The 21,123-nt window shown below is 44.1% G+C and overlaps 1 protein-coding gene across 6 annotated transcripts in view; it reads left to right on the forward strand.

The window, feature by feature from the left end:
* TRAF3IP3 (TRAF3 interacting protein 3) overlaps positions 1-21,123 on the forward strand; it is a 241,442-nt gene that overhangs the window by 195,214 nt on the left and 25,105 nt on the right. For 5 of the 6 annotated variants that reach the window (XM_063955344.1, XM_063955346.1, XM_063955347.1 and 2 more), the window contains exons 11-12: positions 3,815-3,959; positions 5,817-5,879. In XM_063955344.1, the coding sequence (XP_063811414.1) occupies positions 3,815-3,959; positions 5,817-5,879 (208 nt within the window). The remainder of the gene's footprint in view (positions 1-3,814; positions 3,960-5,816; positions 5,880-21,123) is intronic. The other variant, XM_063955348.1, reaches the window with a different exon arrangement.

The raw sequence follows: 21,123 nt of genomic DNA on the forward strand, positions 1-21,123 counted from the left end.
TTAAATATTTGTGGCTAACTACCTGACATCACCTGTTTTGTTTTTTGTTTTTTTTGGGTGGATGGGGAGTGCAAATATTTCGTATCACCCCCATGTATCCCAGAGGGACCAATGCAGCTGCTGGAGATCCCACCATTCCCAATAGCAGCTGCAGCCCTTATAGTATTCACATTCCAGAGATTGGCCCATGCAACTAACAGCATCTTAAGATGGCATTAGCACATTGTAGCCTATGGGCTACACTTCGCAAACTTAGCTGGCAGTGGGTTGCTCCGCAACGCTTTCCGGCATGCGCACAAGTCTCTCGACCACTCTGGGCATGTCGCAGGGATGGGCTCCTTTCGGAGACCCTGTCCCTGCAGGTGTTCAGTGTTACATCCCTGCATAATATCGGGCCCAGATCACATTGAGTATGCGACTATTGATAAATGGACCCCATTTCAGAAGTCAAACTGGAAAATCTATTTTATTTTTGTCCACTTTGTGGTGCCATACTTTAGATTTAACATGTAATGTACTTGTTTAATGTAAGATAGCAGTGATTGTATTGCTCTTACTTGCTTTATGACAGGCATGTCCAAACTGCGGCCCTCCAGCTGTTGTGAAACTACATATCCCAGCATGCCCTGACACAGCTTTAGCATTCTCTGACAACAAAACTGTGTCAGGGCATGCTGGGATATGTAGTTTCACAACAGCTGGAGGGCCGCAGTTTGGACATGCCTGCTTTATGTTGTTCTTTTAGATCTTTGTCTTGTTTTAGTGGTCACGATTAGTTACATGCTTACACAGTTACATGCAAGGAATGAACAGCAGGAGTGCGTTTCCCAAGAGGAGATGACATTGGGTCTAATATTGGGGGAATTCAATTACGGCCAAAGTCATCCACCCTTCTGAATCAGTGCGGCAGCAGCTGCACTTTAAGGTAGCCCGTTCTCACACATAACTGCTCGCTACCCCATAGGGTAGCGAGCACGTTTGTGAATAATCGGGATTCGACCAGACGGGCAAAGAGCTGCAGCAGTGGCATTCACACCCTTTGTCTGGAATTGGATTGCCCGCTTAGAGTAAATCGAACTGTTGAGTACAAAGTTTGCACCTGGAAAAACAATATTGTGCTGTAGGAGATAATGTAAAATGCAGAACCTAATTAAGAGGTGTGAATAGGGTAAGGCTTATCCCAAAACAGAATTGACTGTGCCAGTATGGACCTCCTTTAGAGATGGTGTGCAGAAAAGCACATACACAAAATGAGTTTTATTTGTGTGTGTATGCTGAGTTTCACATATTTAAAAAGAAGTACAACTCAAAAACAGTAGTGTTTTCTCCATGTGTACAAATATGTAACAATAGCATTGAGATTGGACTTTGTTAGTGAATACTGGTCATATTGTGCAATGGTTAGAATTACTGCCTCATGTCACTGAAGTCATGAGTTCAAGTCTCAATCATGGCCAATCCTGGGAGGAGTTCGTATGTTCTCCTTGTATGTGCGTGATTTCCTACTATTGCTCCAGTGTCCTCCCACACTACAAAAGCTTTCTCTTAGGTTAATTGGCAGCGATGTCGGCTTGCCATCATGATCCAAGGCTCCTACCAGCAACGAGATGCCCTGCTGCCTGGCTACTTCTCCCCTCTTACTCTCTGAAGGGCCTGTTCTGAGCTTGTGCAGGCAACACGTACACACACCAATCACTCTTTTTTTTTGTTTGGTCTTTTTAGATCAGATGGTCCCAGGCTTTACCCAAATTTTGCTATGGAGCCCCACGATGCCTTGTTCCACCCCTAGTTGTACACAATATCATACTGTAATGAAGTGTCATGTACACAAGATAGACCATTATTAATGAATATGATACAAAATGTACCTAAATAGACTTCGGCATCTGTATACACATTGTCAAAAGAAGATTTGTCAGTATCAGTCTCTCTTACAAGGCTTCTTATGAAGGAGCCTAGAAGGTACAGTGTTAGTGCATACACATAGAGCCTTATTAGAAGCTTATGGGGGACATGTACTAAGCAGTGATAAAACCGGAGAAGTAAGCCAGTGGAGAAGTTGCCCATGGCAACCAATCAGCTGCTCTGTATACTTTTATAGTATGCAAATTATAAATGTTACGTCAATGCTGATTGGTTGCCATGGGTAACTTCTCCACTGGCTCACTTCTCCACTTTTATCACTGCTTAGTACATGTCCCCCTAAATATCATAGCTACTTCATGATGTCAACAAAACTCTAATAAATACTGTAGGTGCACCAGCGGCCATGTTTTCTTCTCAGTACTGTGACTAGAGGCATTGGGGAGTATCCAATTACCCACGGTGAATTGTCTTGCCGGGTCTGTCCAATTATCCCTAATAAGCCTTAGGCAGGCGAAACCAAATCTCCGAAAACAGCAAACGGGCCTGCGGCCGGTGAAAACACACAGGTTTTCCGGAGGTAGGGATGCACTTGCCTTTCAGCATTGGTTAGCTCATGATCTTCTGTTTATTAATGATATAGCATTGTCACGTTCTTTTCCACCTTTCGCAGACCTGCAGAGTCGATATGGACTCCCCCCACAATGTTTCTTCCAGTACCTGCAATTACGTAGCTTTCACTTAGCTTATCTCCAATCGCATAGCTCTTTGACCAGATCCCCTTTGGAATCATTATGCTTCCTTCGCTCTCCCTCTAAGGGCCTTTTGTCATCAATATATCGCCTAATGATTACTCATAACCTACCCACATTGGCCCCACATGAGATAGCTTGGGAAACTGACTTGCAGGACCACATGGACGTAGACACCTGGGAACAGATCAAACAGAACTTAGTTTCTTCTGCGACCTCTATTAGACATAGAGAGAATTCATTTAAACTATATGTCCGATGGTACTTAGTTCCGACACGACTAAGTAGAATATTCCCTTCCGCTTCGGATATGTGTTGGAGGGGTCGCGGGTTGGGGGGTACCCTGCTCCATATATTTTGGGATTGTCCCAGGATAGCGTCACTTTGGAGGGCCATCCGGAGATTGATTTTGCGAATCACTGGAGTAGACATGTCCTTTTCCCCTTCTTTCTTTCTTTTCCCTAGGCCCATCCCCGGGACACCAAAATCTTTACAAAAACTCATCTGGCATATCATGACCGCACTGAAATGTAAAATAGCTTTCCATTGGAAGTTGCACACAATTCCATCCATCGCGGCTGTGGTTGCTGCCGTCTGGGATACTTACCATATGGAATTCCTCTCTAGTGTGGTTGAAAGCAGCTCATTATCCATTACTGATATCTGGTCCCCATTGTTGGCGTACTATAAATGCCCCCCCCCCCTCCCCCCCCCCCATTTGACATACGGTTTTTGATGCAATTACTTTGATATTTTTTGCTCTGTTATTTGGTATCCATTCTAAGTCGCATATTTGATATCATATGTTTGCAGTGCTGTACCCCCCCCCCCCTCTCCCCTTTCTTTTTTTTCCTTCTGTCTTCCCTTCCCCCATTCAACTGTTCATTGTCTATTGCACACTGACAAAAAATTTCAATAAACAGTATTTACAAAAAAAAAAAAAGAAAACACCCAGGTTTTACTGAAATGCTTTTTTTCTTGTGATCCCAATAGAATAGCCTGAAAACAATATAACAGAAAAAAGGCTCCCGATGTTTATTCATGGCTAACTGAATACCTCCCAATTATCTACCCATCTGCCTTTGCTTCTGCTCCTCTGGATATGCTGTATTAATACACTGTGAATACATAAATTACATACACTTATTTTGCAATTACACATCCAAGCATTTGTTGTTGTTTTTGTTCATGCTTTTCAGTGGGTTGAAACTCAAGATTCACAATGTCAGCAACTTCAGAACCGCCTACAAAGCTTGGAGAAAGAGAAAATTGAACTGCAGGCCTGGAACGAGCAGCTTCAGGAGGACATGGAGCTACAGAAAGAGCAGCAGGCTTCTTTACAAGGTAACTCATAACATTTCTGGAGCCTTTCCTGTATAAATGTGTGGGCAGTGCCATAGGCCTGTTTATTATGATCATGTATTGGAGGTGTTTCATTGTGTCCATTGCTTTAGATCCATTCAATATTTCCTACTACAACCTATATTGAAAATCTGAATGGTAATAACATTAATGTCAAATCTTGGTAAGACCAAAGTAATATACCTTATTAACACACATTGGGCCTTATTAGACGATGTGTAATAAGGCAGGTGTATTTGGTGACAGCATGGGCCTTGGTGAGCTTAGATTTGACAGAGGAGCAGAAAGTTGCACAGCAGATAGAATAAGATGATCAGAGCATGCCTTGCACATTACACGTGAACCTAGTTTTGCAGAGCAGTACAAATGAGATTTTGTTTTCAGAGTGAGATGATGGAAATGAGATAAGGGCCATTTTACGGTTACATTCTGTAAAGGGAGTTCAGGTTTGCACCAGGTCAGCGATCAAATCTCATATAATAGGGTGCATTTTGCATCTTCCTGATGTAATTACTATGAGTGAAGAAAAAAACACATTTTTAGGTGCACCTTATCCTATGTAAAAAAAAAAAATGGCACTTGTAATACAGGCAGCCACTTTTATAACTAAGTTAAGACCTGCATGGTGCCACACATAGCATTATTTTAGGTGAAAAACGTAAATGTTTTATCTGAATTGTATTCCTTTTGCGTGTTGTGCATCTTCAGTTTTTTAGACTAGTTTGCTGGGGTGCTTCCAAAGCCCCTTTGAATTGGTCTGGGCTGTAGATAGGGTAAAAACAAAGACACTTGCTGTCCACATCTTGAGAACATGGTAAGTGGCCTCCAATGTTTAGCAGGATACTGTGTACTGATATTTGTGGATAGGTCTATGGACAAGTAGAAATTATTCTTTGCCCAACACACGTGTAACCAAGAGCTTTTGTTCAACCTATGCCATTTGAAGCAGCATTTTCAGCCCAGTTAAACCTGTCACCTGGCTTATTTCTACAACACTATGTTAAGCTGCATGTTGGCTTACAGTGCAAAAAGAGAGATGTGAAGGGAGAATTCTCCCTTTCCAGTACCTCAAATCACCTTGCTGAGACTGCAGTGATTGTAGGAGGGAGCACAGGTTATTGCTATCACACTGCACTGTTACTGTATATGTACAGTAGCATACCTCCCAACTTTGTGGGATCCTAAGGAGGGGTGGGGCCTTGTGACTAGGGGGCGTGGTCTAGTGTCACGATCGCAAGCCACATCCCCATTTGTATCACTATGGAGGCATGCCCAGCGCTCTGTGAGCTACTGACCATACCCCCTGTCCCCCACACCCGGTGAATAGACACTGTGTGCATGCATGCAGCGTTCATTCACTGCAGCAAGTGAAAGAGAGTCTCTTAACTGCCCCACCACCATCGCGGGACATCGGGACAGTCCCTGAAAAATGGGACTGTCCAGCCAAAATCAGGACAGTTGGGAGGTATGCATGTGGTCAGTGAGCACAGTAACTGGAGAGAGAGGCAGAATGCAGTATGTGATATGAGAATAGAAGTAAATTAGCTGAAACTTACCACTTATCTAATAAGAGGAATGGTCTTGCCTGTAACACAATGCATTTCATATCCTTTATGTAAACGACAACGTATAGAACAAAGTAAAACTGTGTTTAGTGATGAATGTTCTGTAATTATAATAGTGATGTGTACCTGTAATGTGTGCCCTTTTCCTTCCCATTATTGTATAAACCTTTTTTTTTTTTTTTTAAAGTGGCTCTGCTTTTTAGAAGTGAATGAGCATGAAAACGTGTGTAAGGGTTATTTTTGTAGGTGGCTAACCATGCAAATGTCTCTTTAGTTAGATTGAGGAGTGCGGAGGAGCAAAAACTAAAGCTGCGGTCACAAATTAATGCATTACAAGGTAAGCTGTTAGTAGCGTTAATGGTTGGGGCTTGCTCGCATCTATCTTCTGTTAATGCTTTTACACCCACTGCCCTAATGCCTGAAAACCACATTAAATATAGAATGAAAGGTTTCTCTATGGTTTATTCCTTATGTCTTTTAAAATGTTGTGTTTATCATTGTGTCCAACATAGTAGACAGCATTTGCATTCACTGACACACACCACTTGTACAATAGCTGTATTGGCAAAAGCACAACTCATGAAAAACACATGAGTTGTTCCCGCTGCATGTGTGTGAGTGATCTCTGTAAGTAATAGTACTGTTTACTGGTTTTATATATATATATATATATATATATATATATAGTGCATCCGGAAAGTATTCACAGCGCATCACAGTTTCCACAATTTGTTATGTTACAGCCTTATTCTAAGCTGGAAGAAATTAATTTTTTCCCTCAAAATTCTACACACAATGGGGGTAATTCCAAGCCTCAAAATTCTACACACAATGGGGGTAATTCCAAGCCTCAAAATTCTACACACAATGGGGGTAATTCCAAGCCTCAAAATTCTACACACAATGGGGGTAATTCCAAGTTGATCGTAGCAGGAAATTTTTTAGCAGTTGGGCAAAACCATGTGCACTGCAGGGGAGGCAGATTTAACATGTGCAGAGAGAGTTTGATTTGGGTGTGGTGTGTTCAATCTGCAATCTAATTTGCAGTGTAAAAATAAAGCAGCCAGTATTTACCCTGCACAGAAACAAAATAACCCACCCAAATCTAACTCTCTCTGCACATGTTATATCTGCCCCCCCTGCAGTGCACATGGTTTTGCCCAACTGCTAAAAAATTTCCTGCTGCGATCAACTTGGAATTACCCCCCATATCCCATATTGACAATGTGAAAAAAATTATTTTTTTTTAGATTTTTGCAAATGTATTAAAAATAAAAAACTTAAGAAATCACATGCACATAAGTATTCACAGCCTTTGCTCAATACTTGAATATGATGCCACAAGCTTGGTACACCTATTTTTGGGCAGTTTCGCCCATTCCTCTTTGCAGCACCTCTCAAGCTCCATCAGGTTAGATGGGAAGCGTCGGTGCACAGCCATTTTCAGATCTCTCCAGAGATGTTCAATCGGATTCAAGTCTGGGCTCTGGCTGGGACACTCAAGGACATTCATAAAGTTGTCCTGAAGCAACTCCTTTGATATCTTGGCTGTGTGCTTAGGGTCGTTGTCCTGCTGAAAGATGAACCATCGCCCCAGTCTGAAGTCAAGAGCGCTCTGGAGCAGGTTTTCATCCAGGATGTCTCTGTACATTGCTGCATTCATCTTTCCCTCTATCCTGACTAGACTCCCAGTTCCTGCCGCTGAAAACATTCCCACAGCATGATGCTGCCACCACCATGCTTCACTGTAGGGATGGTATTGGCCTGGTGATGAGCGGTGCCTGGTTTCTGTCGAATTCGAAAATATTTCAGTACACACATCACGTACAAACTACACACAGATGGCCTCCGTGCGTGTACTTGTTCTGCCGTGCATGCACATATTCGCAATTTGCGTATGATCGCTCCCGCGGTCCTGCGTATTAGCGCGTGGTATGAGTAATTACGGTAGTGTTTGTAATCGCATGGAAAAGCCATAAAAACACATTACATATTTAATCCAAATAGTGCACAATGTACACATAGCCCACATGCACCGCACCAGCGATTTATACTTGTTTAAATGGTACAGCAACAAAAGGATTCACCTTTACAGGATAGGAGGGGACATAACTAGGTTATAAGGTGGTGTTTGGTATCCAGCTGTAGGGTATTTTAAGAGCAATATTCCGGTGTTGGTTTGCAGAAGATAGCACGCTCCTGCGAATAGTTATGCGCAGGAGCAGAATATTAATATTAACTGTATTTACTGTACTCTTGATATGCGGCGGGAACCCAGAGGAGAACATCTGCAATTGCACCTGGACCAGACATCGCCCACCTATTCAAACTAACCTATGACCTCTCCTGTACTGTAAATGACCATCCCTATGTCCAATGGACAAAGAGATTACAGTTTCCATTGTGTTAGGTTTTGGACAAATGTATAAATAGCCAGCTGCAGGCCAGGTCACTCTCTTAATCTCTGAAGGTCATCTACCTTGATGACTGAGGACCGGACCGGGAAGCGCAGGTGAAACCAAACGTATGTACCATTGACTGTAGCCTCTTTTCTGTTATTGTAATTTTATCTTTGTTGTAATCCCCTTTTATCAATTATATGTTGGCGGGTCGGATCCCAACTTCCTAAATACAATTGGTGTTGTGTCTCTTTCTCTGCTAGATTTGTAAGGGTATTACAGACACACGTGTAGCTGCATAGTGCTCACGGCGTGTCGTTGTGTGTGTATGCACCACGTGTACTTTGTACGTCCGTCGTGGCGTTAGTACGCAAAGTGCGTACACGGTACGGGACTTTGTACGCAAACTGAGTAATAAGTACGTAGATTAAGGATTGCATACAGCAGCCGCAGCGGCTCGATTTTAAAGTGTATTAAGTGTGATTTTAAGTATTGCTTTTAGTCCTGTAAGTAAATCAACATTTACAATTGGGGGCTCGATACGTTTTTTCACACACTCAAAAGCTAGCAGGTCATAGCAGACTTTAATCTATCAGCAAAGGATGGAAAGATATCTACGGTAAACCTTTTCCTGGTTGCTGGATGTTTTAAAAACCCTATTTGTGTGCTGTTAGATTGCGTCTGCTCTGTCTGGTCTGCAGAGGTGCTGATAGAACCCGTAGGTAAACAGGAAAAAAGCTATTTAAAAATCTGTGTAATTTTTTTGGGCGTCAAAAGCGTAACAAAGCGTACCAATATTTTGCAAACTCCCACCACATAGTGTTGCCATAGGGTATTAGTCATTTCTAAACCTGTGTGAAATCGGATACATTTGTTTGCTATATAGATGAATTTGAAATAAATGTATTTAAGGGAGTAATTATAAAAACACAAAACGCAGTTCTGGCCCAGTCATAAAGGGTTATACAGAGCAAGTGTGGGTTGTGTTTATGAGCGATAGTAGCTTTTATTGCTCATATTTATAGAGACTGTGTGGTTTGTTGAATTGCGGACGCACTTTTGTACACGTGGTAAGGACAAAGTACAGGAGAGCGCACGCAGCGTAAAAGGCACGCACGGTCGCGTTTACGCAAAGTTGCATAAGAGTGCAGACGCTAAGTACAAATTACACGATATTTGTTCAATTAAAGGCGGGATAGTATACATGTAATACAATAGCACATAACTATCCGATTTCCAAAAACAGGTTACCTTAAAAATTTAGTTTAAAAATTGTAAGCACCTCTGGGGTAAAGCGACCGACCTAAGGGAATAAAAATTTTCTGTACAGAAAAGAAAAACAAGGTGTATTTGAGTGAGTGAAAGTGGAGTGAGAGGATTTGAACCCCGGAAATTCAGGTCCCGTGGGTACACCAAGTAAGCAGAGACTTGGTAGCGTGAGGCGGCTGACTCACGTTAATAAAGGTAGAGATAATACGCAAATCGTGAGGTGATTTGTAGAGGAGCGTGATATAGAATTGTGCATTGTGCAGAAGTATAGAAATTGTGAATTGAAGTCTAAAGGTTTTGTATTACGCTCCAGCTGAGGTTTCGAAGCTTGTGATTCGATTCCAGCGGTCGTAGGGCGGATAGGTAACAAGTACCTATACGCTGTGCGATTGGACCGCATGTTTGTGGGTGCGATACATAGCGCAACTTGATACCCCTTTACGAGCTTTTGCGTAAAATCGCGGTATCATTAGCGCTGTGTAGAGCATATGCAAGCGTGATTTGTGTAAGTCAAAAAGGGAAGTTTTCGCTGGTCTCCCTCAGGAAAATCTTAAACGGTGGATATTCACTGGAAAAGGAAAGTTATTCCTAAAACTTCCAGTGAATAGAAGCCAGTTAGGGCCTCACTGTTGGAGTGAGTCGTGGTACGTCAGCGGAGAAGGAGCGAGTGAAAGCGTTAGGTGTCTTTCACCGTCTATTTGTGTTGTGCATTTGGGGATTGCGTTTATAGGCAAAAAGTCTGCGATGGGATCCAATTGCACAAGCAGTGGGCGTTTGGTAGCAAGGGTTCAGGCAGAAGAGTTGGGACCGAGAAGGTCAGAATTGCAGCCGAGAGGGTCAGCAAGGTTTATTATGTGTGAAAAATATGGTTCACACACGGAGGCTTTTTGCAATGAGTGGGTACATATGACTGCGGAAGATAGGGCCCCATGCCCAAAGATGGGCAGCTTTGAATCAGAGGTGTTACAGAACATAAGGATTAAAGTATGTCTGATTAAATCCAGAAAACAAAGGGTCAGACATACAAATTGTTTAAACCTGTGGCAGCAAGAGGGGGAGATGCAGAAGGAACTGACTTGCACAGCAAGTTCCAAATCTAGCGGGAAAGCGATTGCGAGCACACCACCACCACCATATATTGATGGGGAGAAATTGGCTACAAGCAATGGTGCATCAGTAAAAGATAGGAAAATCATAGATAAATGTGTTAACCCTAACCCTTGCCAGTTGTATCCCATCTTAAATTTTCCTCAGGATTGTGAACAGGAAGATGAGCCCAGCACGATATCGGCACTCTCTTTAGCAGCCACCATACAGGACACCCAGGTTGCTTCATAGACAGGTGGGAAGGACCGTACCATGTCTTGTTAACCAGCACAACAGCATTAAAGGTCGCTGAAAGAGAGACTTGGGTCCACTCGTCCCACTGCAAGAAGGTCGCTGACCCGGAGAAAACTCGTGACAAAGAGCAAGGTGAAGAGAACCTCTTATCACTAGAGTGTTTGTTCCGGGAAAGCAGAGAGGCAGGACTGTTGAAAGGCACCTGAGCACGGAGAGCAACAAGATCAAGGACGGTTGTCGCACCACTTTCTTTTTTCACACACCCCCCCCCCCCCCCCCCGCATTTTCCTTTCTTTTCTCCTCCTTATTTTCCTTCTTTCCCCTAACGAAATGGATCTATCACAAGAGACTGTGTTTCGGGTTCTGCTAGTAATTCTGTTTTTGATCAGGACAATTTGTTTTGGTGAGGGTCCCAGAGAAGTCGAGCAAGGATCTGCAATGGGTTCTGATGGCGAGTACGAATTTGTAGGATCTCAGGAGCAGCACATCACTCGAATAAAGGCTGGTATCAGTAAGCGCTCTGGTAGTCATGGAGCTCGGAGGCAATGTGAAGGGTTATTGTCTGATGAATATTGTATTTGTAGGAATTGTGAGAACATAGTCGAAGACGGGAGCATCCAGAGATGTCAGTCCAACATTAATATCGACATGGACCGACATCCGTTGAGTGATTACCACTCATTAGTGGGTAAGGTCTTAAACCAGACAGAATGTTGGGTGTGCTCACAAGTACCTCAAGGACAGAGTAAGTCAGGATTAGTACCATACCCTTTAGCAATAGATGAGGTACTCGAATTACGGGGTGGGAGACCGGTGGACAAGAAATTCAATATATCTAGGCCGCCTAGCTTAAAGCTCCACCAGTACAACGTAGATAAGGTCCCTGTTGTGTTTTAATATTTCCAATTACCGAAAAACAGGAAATTGGGAAGTGACTTGGAATAACCAGACAATGACTTTTTCACACAGAGCTGATAGGATTCCTATTGACTCTGAACTTGTACGCCAGATAGCCATCAGTGGGAGGTATTTTCGGTACCGGTATACACATGGAAGCAAGACCATGTGGGTTGAAAAAGTATTGTCAGGGTATTGTGCCCATATCATCCAGCCCGATACTTGTACTGAGCAAATGAGAGAACTAGGGATTGGTTTCTTTACATGGAAAGTTTGCAATATGGTGATGTTACATTTTGTCCCCTATGTTCTTCCAGATGATGCCCATTTCATATGTGGGAGGAAAGCGTACAAGTGGCTTACTCCGAGCTCTGAGGGATTGTGTTATATTGGGAGAGTACTACCAGAGGTCATGACCATAACCCACGACAAAATGAACGACGTTCACCGCAGCGCTCAGACTCCTTATACTCATACCCACTATGAACACATCATCAAGAGACACCTCATAGATAGGGCAGAGCACGCAGCCTCTGATTTGATCCATGAATCCACCGGGATTCAGTTCCTTCTCTCATTAGATATCACCCGTACTGCCAGAGGAACTATAAATTATAGGTACATCCATGCGCTAGCAAACTTGATAGACAATATCACCGAGATGTATGATGACACCTTCAGGTATACGGGAAGGGAGTTACAAGCCAACAAGAAGGAACTGATCCAGCACAGGATGGTCCATTACGTCACAGCCGTGACAGGTGGGTACTGTGTTACTCTGGCAACTGAATATGGTGTGAAGTGCTGTACATATATTACGAACAGCACTGACGACCCCACGGGGATCATCGATCAGAAGACGGACGAGATCTTGCAGTTGAAGTGGGAGTTCAGGAGGAAACACAATCTTACCTTAGCAACTGTGGGTAATGAACTGACTTGCTAGGTCATATGGTTGAACCCACGCAAATGGTTCTCAGGGTTAAGAGAGTGGGCACAGAATGTTATTATGAGTGTGGGGAAGTTTCTCCTTTGTATCCTGGGAGTCATCATAATTATTGGCCTGATATTCAGGTGTGTTTGAATTCTAACGTGGCGCAAGCACATCACAAATTTGATGAGTCTAAGGAGCGAGAGCGCTGTTACAGCAGCAGATTTGATTTATGATCCATCCATAGAGACAGTGTTATGATAAGGATTGCAAATGAATTTCATGGCCTGTTTATTTCACAGTTTTTTTCTGTTTCCCCCTTACCCAGAAACATCCAACCGGAAAAGACTTCAACCCTACCCAAAATGTTTATGTGAATGTATTTTTATATATGTGTCTTATCTTCATCTCTGCAACCTCCAGTTAATGGCACACATAGTCGACAGGTGATATCCACATATACTAGCACTCACATATGTTCCCCCTCCATGTATCATCAACTAAATGTGCTCCCCATTTGTTGGAATAACAAGCCGAAAAGAGCTTGGTAGTGTTTGTTTGCCCATTTACAGACCCTTAATACGGGATGAGAAGGATTTAATGTATACTTCGCAATACCTCGAAGCTAATTTAGAACATATACTGCACGATGATACATGCCCCTCAGACATTGATTCATACATGCATGCTTTTTACTATCCCACTAGATTACACATTTCCCACCTACTACTCTCCCCCGATCATCCAAACTTGTATATATTGTGTAGATAATATTTTCTGTTTAGTAGTAGAGTGTGGCAGTTATTGTTGACTGACAAAGGGTGGACTGTCGAAGTCGAAAATATTTCAGTACACACATCACGTACAAACTACACACAGATGGCCTTCGTGCGCGTACTTGTTCTGCCGTGCGTGCACATATTCGCAATTTGCGTATGATCGCTCCTGCGGTCCTGCGTATTAGCGCGTGGCATGAGTAATTACGGTAGTGTTTGTAATCGCATGGAAAAGCCATAAAAACACATTACATATTTAATCCAAATAGTGCACAATGTACACATAGCCCACATGCACCACACCAGCGATTTATACTTGTTTAAATGGTACAGCAACAAAGGGATTCACCTTCACAGGATAGGATGGGACAGAACTAGGTTATAAGGTGATGTTTGGTATCCAGCTGTAGGGTATTTTAAGAGCAATATCCCGGTGTTGGTTTGCAGAAGATCGCACGCTCCTGTGAATAGTTATGCGCAGGAGCAGAATATTAATATTAACTGTATTTACTGTACTCTTGATATGCGGCGGGAACCCAGAGGAGAACATCTGGAATTGCACCTGGACCAGACATCGCCCACCTATTCAAACTAACCTATGACCTCTCCTGTACTGTAAATGACCATCCCTGTGTCCAATGGACAAAGAGATTACAGTTTCCATTGTGTTAGGTTTTGAACAAATGTATAAATAGCCAGCTGCAGGCCAGGTCACTCTCTCAATCTCTGAAGGTCATCTACCTTGATGACTGAGGACCGGACCGGGAAGCGCAGGCGAAACCAAACGTATGTACCATTGACTGTAACCTCTTTTCTGTTATTGTAATTGTATCTTTGTTGTAATCCCCTTTTATCAATTATATGTTGGCGGGTCGGATCCCAACTTCCTAAATACAATTGGTGTCGTGTCTCTTTCTCTGCTAGATTTGTAAGGGTATTACAGACACACGTGAGCTGCATAGTGCTCACGGCGTGTCGTTGTGTGTGTATGCACCGCGTGTACTTTGCACGTCCGTCGCGGCGTTAGTACGCAAAGTGTGTACACGGTACGGGACTTTGTACGCAAACTGAGTAATAAGTACGTAGAGTAAGGATTGCATACAGCGGCCGCAGCGGCTCGATTTTAAAGTGTATTAAGTGTGGTTTTAAGTATTGCTTTTAGTCCTGTAAGTAAATCAACATTTACATTTCCTCCAAACATGACGCCTGGCATTCACACCAAAGAGTTCAATCTTTGTCTCATCAGACCAGAGAATTTTGTTTCTCATGGTCTGAGAGTCCTTCAGGTGCATTTTGGCAAACTCCAGGTGGGCTGCCATGTGCTTTTTACTAAGGAGTGGCCTCCATCTGGCCACTCTACCATACAGGCCTTTTTGGTGGATTGCTGCAGAGCTGGTTGTCCTTCTGGAAGGTTCTCCTCTCTCCACAGAGGAATGCTGTAGCTCTGACAGAGTGACCATCGGGTTCTTGGTCACCTCCCTGACTAGGGCACTTCTCCCCCGATCGCTCAGTTTAGACAGCTGGCCAGCTCTAGGAAGAGTCCTGGTGGTTCCGAACTTCTTCCACTTACGGATGATGGAGGCCACTGTGCTCATTGGTACCTTCAAAGCAGCATATATTTTTCTGTACTCTACCCGAGATTTGTGCCTCGAGACAATCCTGTCTCGGAGGTCTACAGACAATTCCTTTGACTTCATGCTTGGTTTGTGCTCAGACATGCACTGTGAAGTGTGGGACCTTATATAGACAGGTGTGTGCCTTTCGAAATCCTGTCCAATCAACTGAATTTACCACTGGTGGACTCCAATTAAGCTGTAGGAACATCTCAAGGATGATCAGTGGAAACAGGATGCACCTGAGCTCATGGCAAAGGCTGTGAATACTTATGCACATGTGATGTCTTACTTTTTTTATTTTTAATACATTTGCAAATATCTCCCAAAAACTTGTCGAAGTCAAAAATATTACATACACAGCACATGTAAACTCCAATCAGATGGGTTGCTGTGCGTGAGCATACACGCAGCGTGCACAGCGATATATGGTAGCATACACATTCACACAGACAAGCCACAAAGATATATTCAACACATATTTCATACCACACATAAATTAAGCATGTCAAGCACCAGACATTATAATGTATTAAATTATATAATAGAGTATAACATCGTGTATATGTATTAGTGGAACGGAACAAGATAAACATGTCATGCTTGGTGTCAAAATAATCAGGGGAATGAGTGTGTTGGTTTGATAGCTGTGGTTCGATTGTAGCACATTGCAACGATTAGTTATGATTAAGTGTAGGAATATGAAGCCACAATTCTAATGAGAACAAAAGGACATTCCAAAGAAAGCATGTGGGCAGGATCCCAGTGGCCAACCCCTATGATGTCTGATTCAAGGCTGGACGTTTGCTTGCATATGAACTGACCAATGACACATCATGAATGAGAGACCTCCCTCTCTGTACCAATGGAAGGAGGCTGAAACCAACAACCTGTTAACTCCCACTGTTTTGATATATGCAGTTTCTAGGACTTAGAGAGTTAGTTGCTGTTTGTTTGCTGGAGAGATAGAGAGAGAGAGATGGAGCGGAGAGTGCATTGAGGGAAATGGTAATGTATGCTGGCTGTGGCTGTAATGGATTCTTTTGTAACTATCTGTATCTTGTGTAAATGTAACATTATAACCGAATGATATATACTGTACATGTGATATATTGCATACATATCCTTTTAATATCAAATATATACATCTATGAGCGTTGGAACTCATACAATGTGTGCGAGTGCTTGTTTTCTTTTAAGGGATATAGTGTTTGCAACGTACAGCGCACTTTTATCGTATATGGTAATAAGATGCGCCTTGCGTCCGCAACATATATTAACGCTGGCATTTTAAATATTTATTAGAAGTAATCTGAACTTCTCAAACTTTTTTCACGTTGTCATTATGGGGTATTTTGTGTAGAATTTTGAGGGAAAATTAATTTATTCCAGTTTTGAATAAGGCTATAACATAACAAAATGTGGAAATAGTGAAGCGCTGTGAATACTTTCCCTTTCCGGATGCACTGTGCATGTGTGTGTGTGTGTGTGTGTGTGTGTGTGTGTGTGTGTGTGTGTGTGTGTGTGTATATATATATATATATATATATATATATATTACAATGTAGACAATGCGCTCATTTTAACTTTGATTCACATATGTTACCACACTGCAAAATCAGTGTTCCACATGAATCACAATAAGAGTCACTAGAGTCCACTTTAAAATTCCGGACCTCTTCTCCTCCTTGAATGACCGCGGAATTCCTTGGCTTAAGATACCTAGTAAGAAAGCATGAAGAGGGGGCGCCTCATAGTGTAAAATAATTTAATTTTAAAACATGAAAAACATGAACATGCAGCACAAATTGATATGCAAATGCTTGTATCGCACAGTAACCAGTGTGGGCTGGATACCACATGGTGTAATTGAATCCTCCCGGCACAAACTCGAACTCGTCATCTGCCTCCAGTGTTCACCGTGGCAATCATTGCCAGTGGTCAGTCACGGGAGTCAGTAGTCCGAGGTCCTGCGAGACTGGGTTCGAGTTTGTGCCGGGAGGATCCAATTACATAAACTACAAAAATGGTCCTGTCACTTTTTACTGTATCTGCTACGGGTGCTTCCCGGGTAATGGCAAGAACCATGGATTAATATTTACTTACATTAAGACGTCTCAAATTTACATCTCTATAGATTTACCACACTTTTAACACGCGTTTATAAAAAATCAGAAACTCCCGTGCGAAGAACGGGTAGAACAGCTAGTTTGTTATACATGTGATGCCTCAATAAAAAAAGATGATGTTTGCTTCTTATATCTATCTATATATATATATATATATATATATATATATATTTCTCTAACATCCTAAGTGGATGCTGGGGACTCCGTAAGGACCATGGGGATTAGCGGCTCCGCAGGAGACTGGGCACAACTATAAAGAAAGCTTTTAGACTACTGGTGTGCACTGGCTCCTCCCACCAAGACCCTCCTCCAGACTTCAGTTAGATTCTTGTGCCCGGCTGAGCTGGATGCACACTAGGGGCTCTCCTGAGCTCCTAGAAAGAAAGTATATTTAGGTTTTTTATTTTACAGTGAGATCTGCTGGCAACAGACTCACTGCAGCGAGGGACTAAGGGGAGAAGAAGTGAACCTACCTAACAGGTGGTAGTTTGGGCTTCTTAGGCTACTGGACACCATTAGCTCCAGAGGGATCGACCGCAGGACCCGACCTTGGTGTTCGTTCCCGGAGCCGCGCCGCCGTCCCCCTTACAGAGCCAGAAGCGACAAAGAGGTCCGGAAAATCGGCGGCAGAAGACTTCGGTCTTCAACAAGGTAGCGCACAGCACTGCAGCTGTGCGCCATTGCTCCTCATGTACACCTCACACTCCGGTCACTGATGGGTGCAGGACGCTGGGGGGGGGCGCCCTGAGGGCAATATATGACACCTTGGCTGGCAAATCTACATCATATATAGTCCTAGAGGCTATATAGATGTAAAATTACCCCTGCCAGTATTCCTGAAAAAGCGGGAGAAAGTCCGCCGAAAAAGGGGCGGGGCTATCTCCCTCAGCACACTGGCGCCATTTTTCCCTCACAGTTCCGCTGGAAGGAAGCTCCCTGGCTCTCCCCTGCAGTCTGAACACTACAGAAGGGTAAAAAAGAGAGGGGGGGCACTAAATTTAGGCGCAGTATAGATATATATATATATGATATATATAAAAAAGCAGCTATAAGGGAAAATACTCATTTATAGTGGGATCCCTGTGTTATATAGCGCTCTGGTGTGTGCTGGCATACTCTCTCTCTGTCTCCCCAAAGGGCTTTGTGGGGTCCTGTCCTCTGTCAGAGCATTCCCTGTGTGTTTGCGGTGTGTCGGTACGGCTGTGTCGACATGTTTGATGAGGAGGCTTATGTGGAGGCGGAGCAAATGCCTGTAAACGTGATGTCACCCCCTGCGGGGTCGACACCTGAGTGGATGGTGCTGTGGAAGGAATTACGCGACAGTGTCGACTCCTTGCATAAAAGGTTTGACGACATACCTAACGTGGGACAGCCGGCTTCTCAGCCTGTGCCTGCCCAGGCGTCTCAAAAGTCATCAGGGGCTCTAAAACGCCCGCTACCTCAGATGACAGACACAGATGTCGACACGGATACTGTCTCCAGTGTCGACGACGATGAGACTAATGTAACTTCCAGTAGGGCCACACGTTACATGATTGAGGCAATGAAAAATGTGTTGCACATTTCTGATGTTACCCCCGGTACCACAAAAAAGGGTATTATGTTTGGAGAGAAAAAACTACCAGTAGCTTTTCCTCCATCTGAAGAGTTAAATGAAGTGTGTGAAGAAGCGTGGGCTTCCCCTGATAAAAAGCTGGTAATTTCTAAGAGGTTACTACTGGCGTACCCTTTCCCGCCAGAGGATAGGTCACGCTGGGAAACATCCCCTAGGGTGGATAAAGCGCTCACACGCTTGTCAAAGAAGGTGGCACTACCGTCTCCGGATACGGCCGCCCTGAAGGAATCTGCTGATAGAAAGCAGGAGGCTATCCTGAAATCTATATATACACACACAGGTGTTATACTGAGACCGGCTATTGCTTCAGCCTGGATGTGCAGTGCTGCTGCTGCGTGGTCAGATTCCCTGTCAGAAAATATAGATACCCTAGACAGGGACACTATATTGCTAAACGTAGAGCATATAAAAGACGCACTTTTATACATGAGGGATGCACAGAGGGATATTTGCCGGCTGGCATCCAAAATTAGTGCAATGTCCATTTCTGCCAGGAGAGGGTTATGGACTCGGCAGTGGACAGGAGATGCAGATTCCAAACGACACATGGAAGTTCTGCCTTATAAGGGTGAGGAGTTGTTCGGGGATGGTCTCTCGGACCTCGTTTCCACAGCAACAGCTGGGAAGTCTACATTTTTACCCCATGTTCCCTCACAACCAAAGAAAGCACCGTATTATCAGGTACAGTCCTTTCGGCCCAATAGGGGCAAGAGGGTTAAAGGCGTGTCCTTTCTGCCCAGAGGCAGAGGTAGGGGAAAGAAGCTGCAGAATACAGCCAGTTCCCAGGAGCAAAAGTTCTCCCCCGCTTCCTCTAAGTCCACAGCATGACGCTGGGGCTTCACAGGCGGAGCCAGGTACGGTGGGGGCCCCTCTCAAATATTTCAGCAATCAGTGGGCTCGCTCACGGGTGGATCCCTGGATCCTTCAAGTAGTATGTCAGGGGTACAAGCTGGAATTCGAGACGTCTCCCCCCCCCGCCGTTTCCTCAAATCTGCCTTGCCAACCACTCCCTCAGGCAGGGAGGCAGTGTTACAGGCAATTCACAAGCTGTATTCACAACAAGTGATAGAAAAGGTGCCCCTACTTCAACAAGGAAGGGGTTACTATTCCACAATGTTTGTGGTACCGAAACCTGACGGTTCGGTGAGACCCATTTTAAATTTGAAATCCTTGAACACATATATAAAAAAATTCAAGTTCAAGATGGAATCGCTCAGGGCGGTTATTGCAAGCCTGGACGAGGGGGATTACATGGTATCACTGGACATCAAGGATGCTTACCTGCATGTCCCCGTTTACCATCCTCACCAGGAGTACCTCAGATTTGTGGTACAGGATTGTCATTACCAATTCCAGACGTTGCCGTTCGGTCTATCCACGGCTCCGAGGGTCTTTACCAAGGTAATGGCCGAAATGATGATACTCCTTCGAAAGAAGGGAGTTTTAATTATCCCGTACTTCGACGATCTCCTGATAAAGGCAAGGTCCAGAGAGCAGTTGTTGATCCGGGTAGCACTATCTCGGGAAGTGCTACAACAGCACGGCTGGATTCTAAACATTCCAAAGTCACAGCTAGTCCCTACGACACGTCTACTGTTCCTAGGGATGGTTCTGGACACAGAACAGAGAAAAGTGTTTCTCCCGGAGGAGAAGGCCAAGGAGCTGTCATCTCTAGTCAGAGGCCTCCTAAAACCAAAACAGGTGTCGGTGCATCACTGCAGGCGGATCCTGGGAAAAATGGTAGCTTCCTACGAAGCGATTCCATTCGGCAGGTTTCATGCAAGAACCTTTCAGTGGGACCTGTTGGACAAGTGGTCCGGATCGCATCTTCAGATGCATCGTCTGATAACCCTGTCTCCAAGGACAAGGGTGTCTCTGCTGTGGTGGCTGCAGAGTGCTCATCTTCAAGAGGGCCGCAGATTCGGCATACAGGACTGGGTCCTGGTGACCACGGATGCCAGCCTTCGAGGCTGGGGAGCAGTCACACAGGGAAGAAACTTCCAAGGACTATGGTCCAGTCAGGAGACTTCCCTGCACATAAATATTCTGGAACTGAGGGCCATTTACAATGCCCTAAGTCAGGCAAAACCCCTGCTTCAAAACCAGCCGGTACTGAACCAGTCAGACAACATCACGGCGGCAGACTTCCTCAGCAGGCACGACCTCCACCCGGGAGAGTGGGGACTTCATCCAGAAGTCTTTCAAATGATTGTAAACCGTTGGAAAAGGCCACAGGTGGACATGATGGCGTCCCGCCTAAACAAAAAGCTAGAAAAATATTGCGCCAGGTCGAGAGACCCACAGGCGATAGCTGTGGACGCTCTAGCGACACCGTGGGTGTACCGATCGGTTTATGTGTTCCCTCCTCTTCCTCTCATACCAAAGGTACTGAGGATAATAAGGAGAAGAGGAGTAAGAACTATACTCATTGTTCCGGATTGGCCAAGAAGAGCTTGGTACCCGGAACTTCAAGAAATGATGTCAGAGGACCCATGGCCTCTACCGCTCAGACAAGACCTGCTGCAGCAGGGGCCCTGTCTGTTCCAAGACTTACCGCGGCTGCGTTTGACGGTATGGCGGTTGAACACCGGATCCTGAAGGAAAAGGGCAT

The sequence above is a fragment of the Pseudophryne corroboree genome, chromosome 2 (assembly GCF_028390025.1).
Source record: "Pseudophryne corroboree isolate aPseCor3 chromosome 2, aPseCor3.hap2, whole genome shotgun sequence".
Taxonomy (NCBI): domain Eukaryota; kingdom Metazoa; phylum Chordata; class Amphibia; order Anura; family Myobatrachidae; genus Pseudophryne; species Pseudophryne corroboree.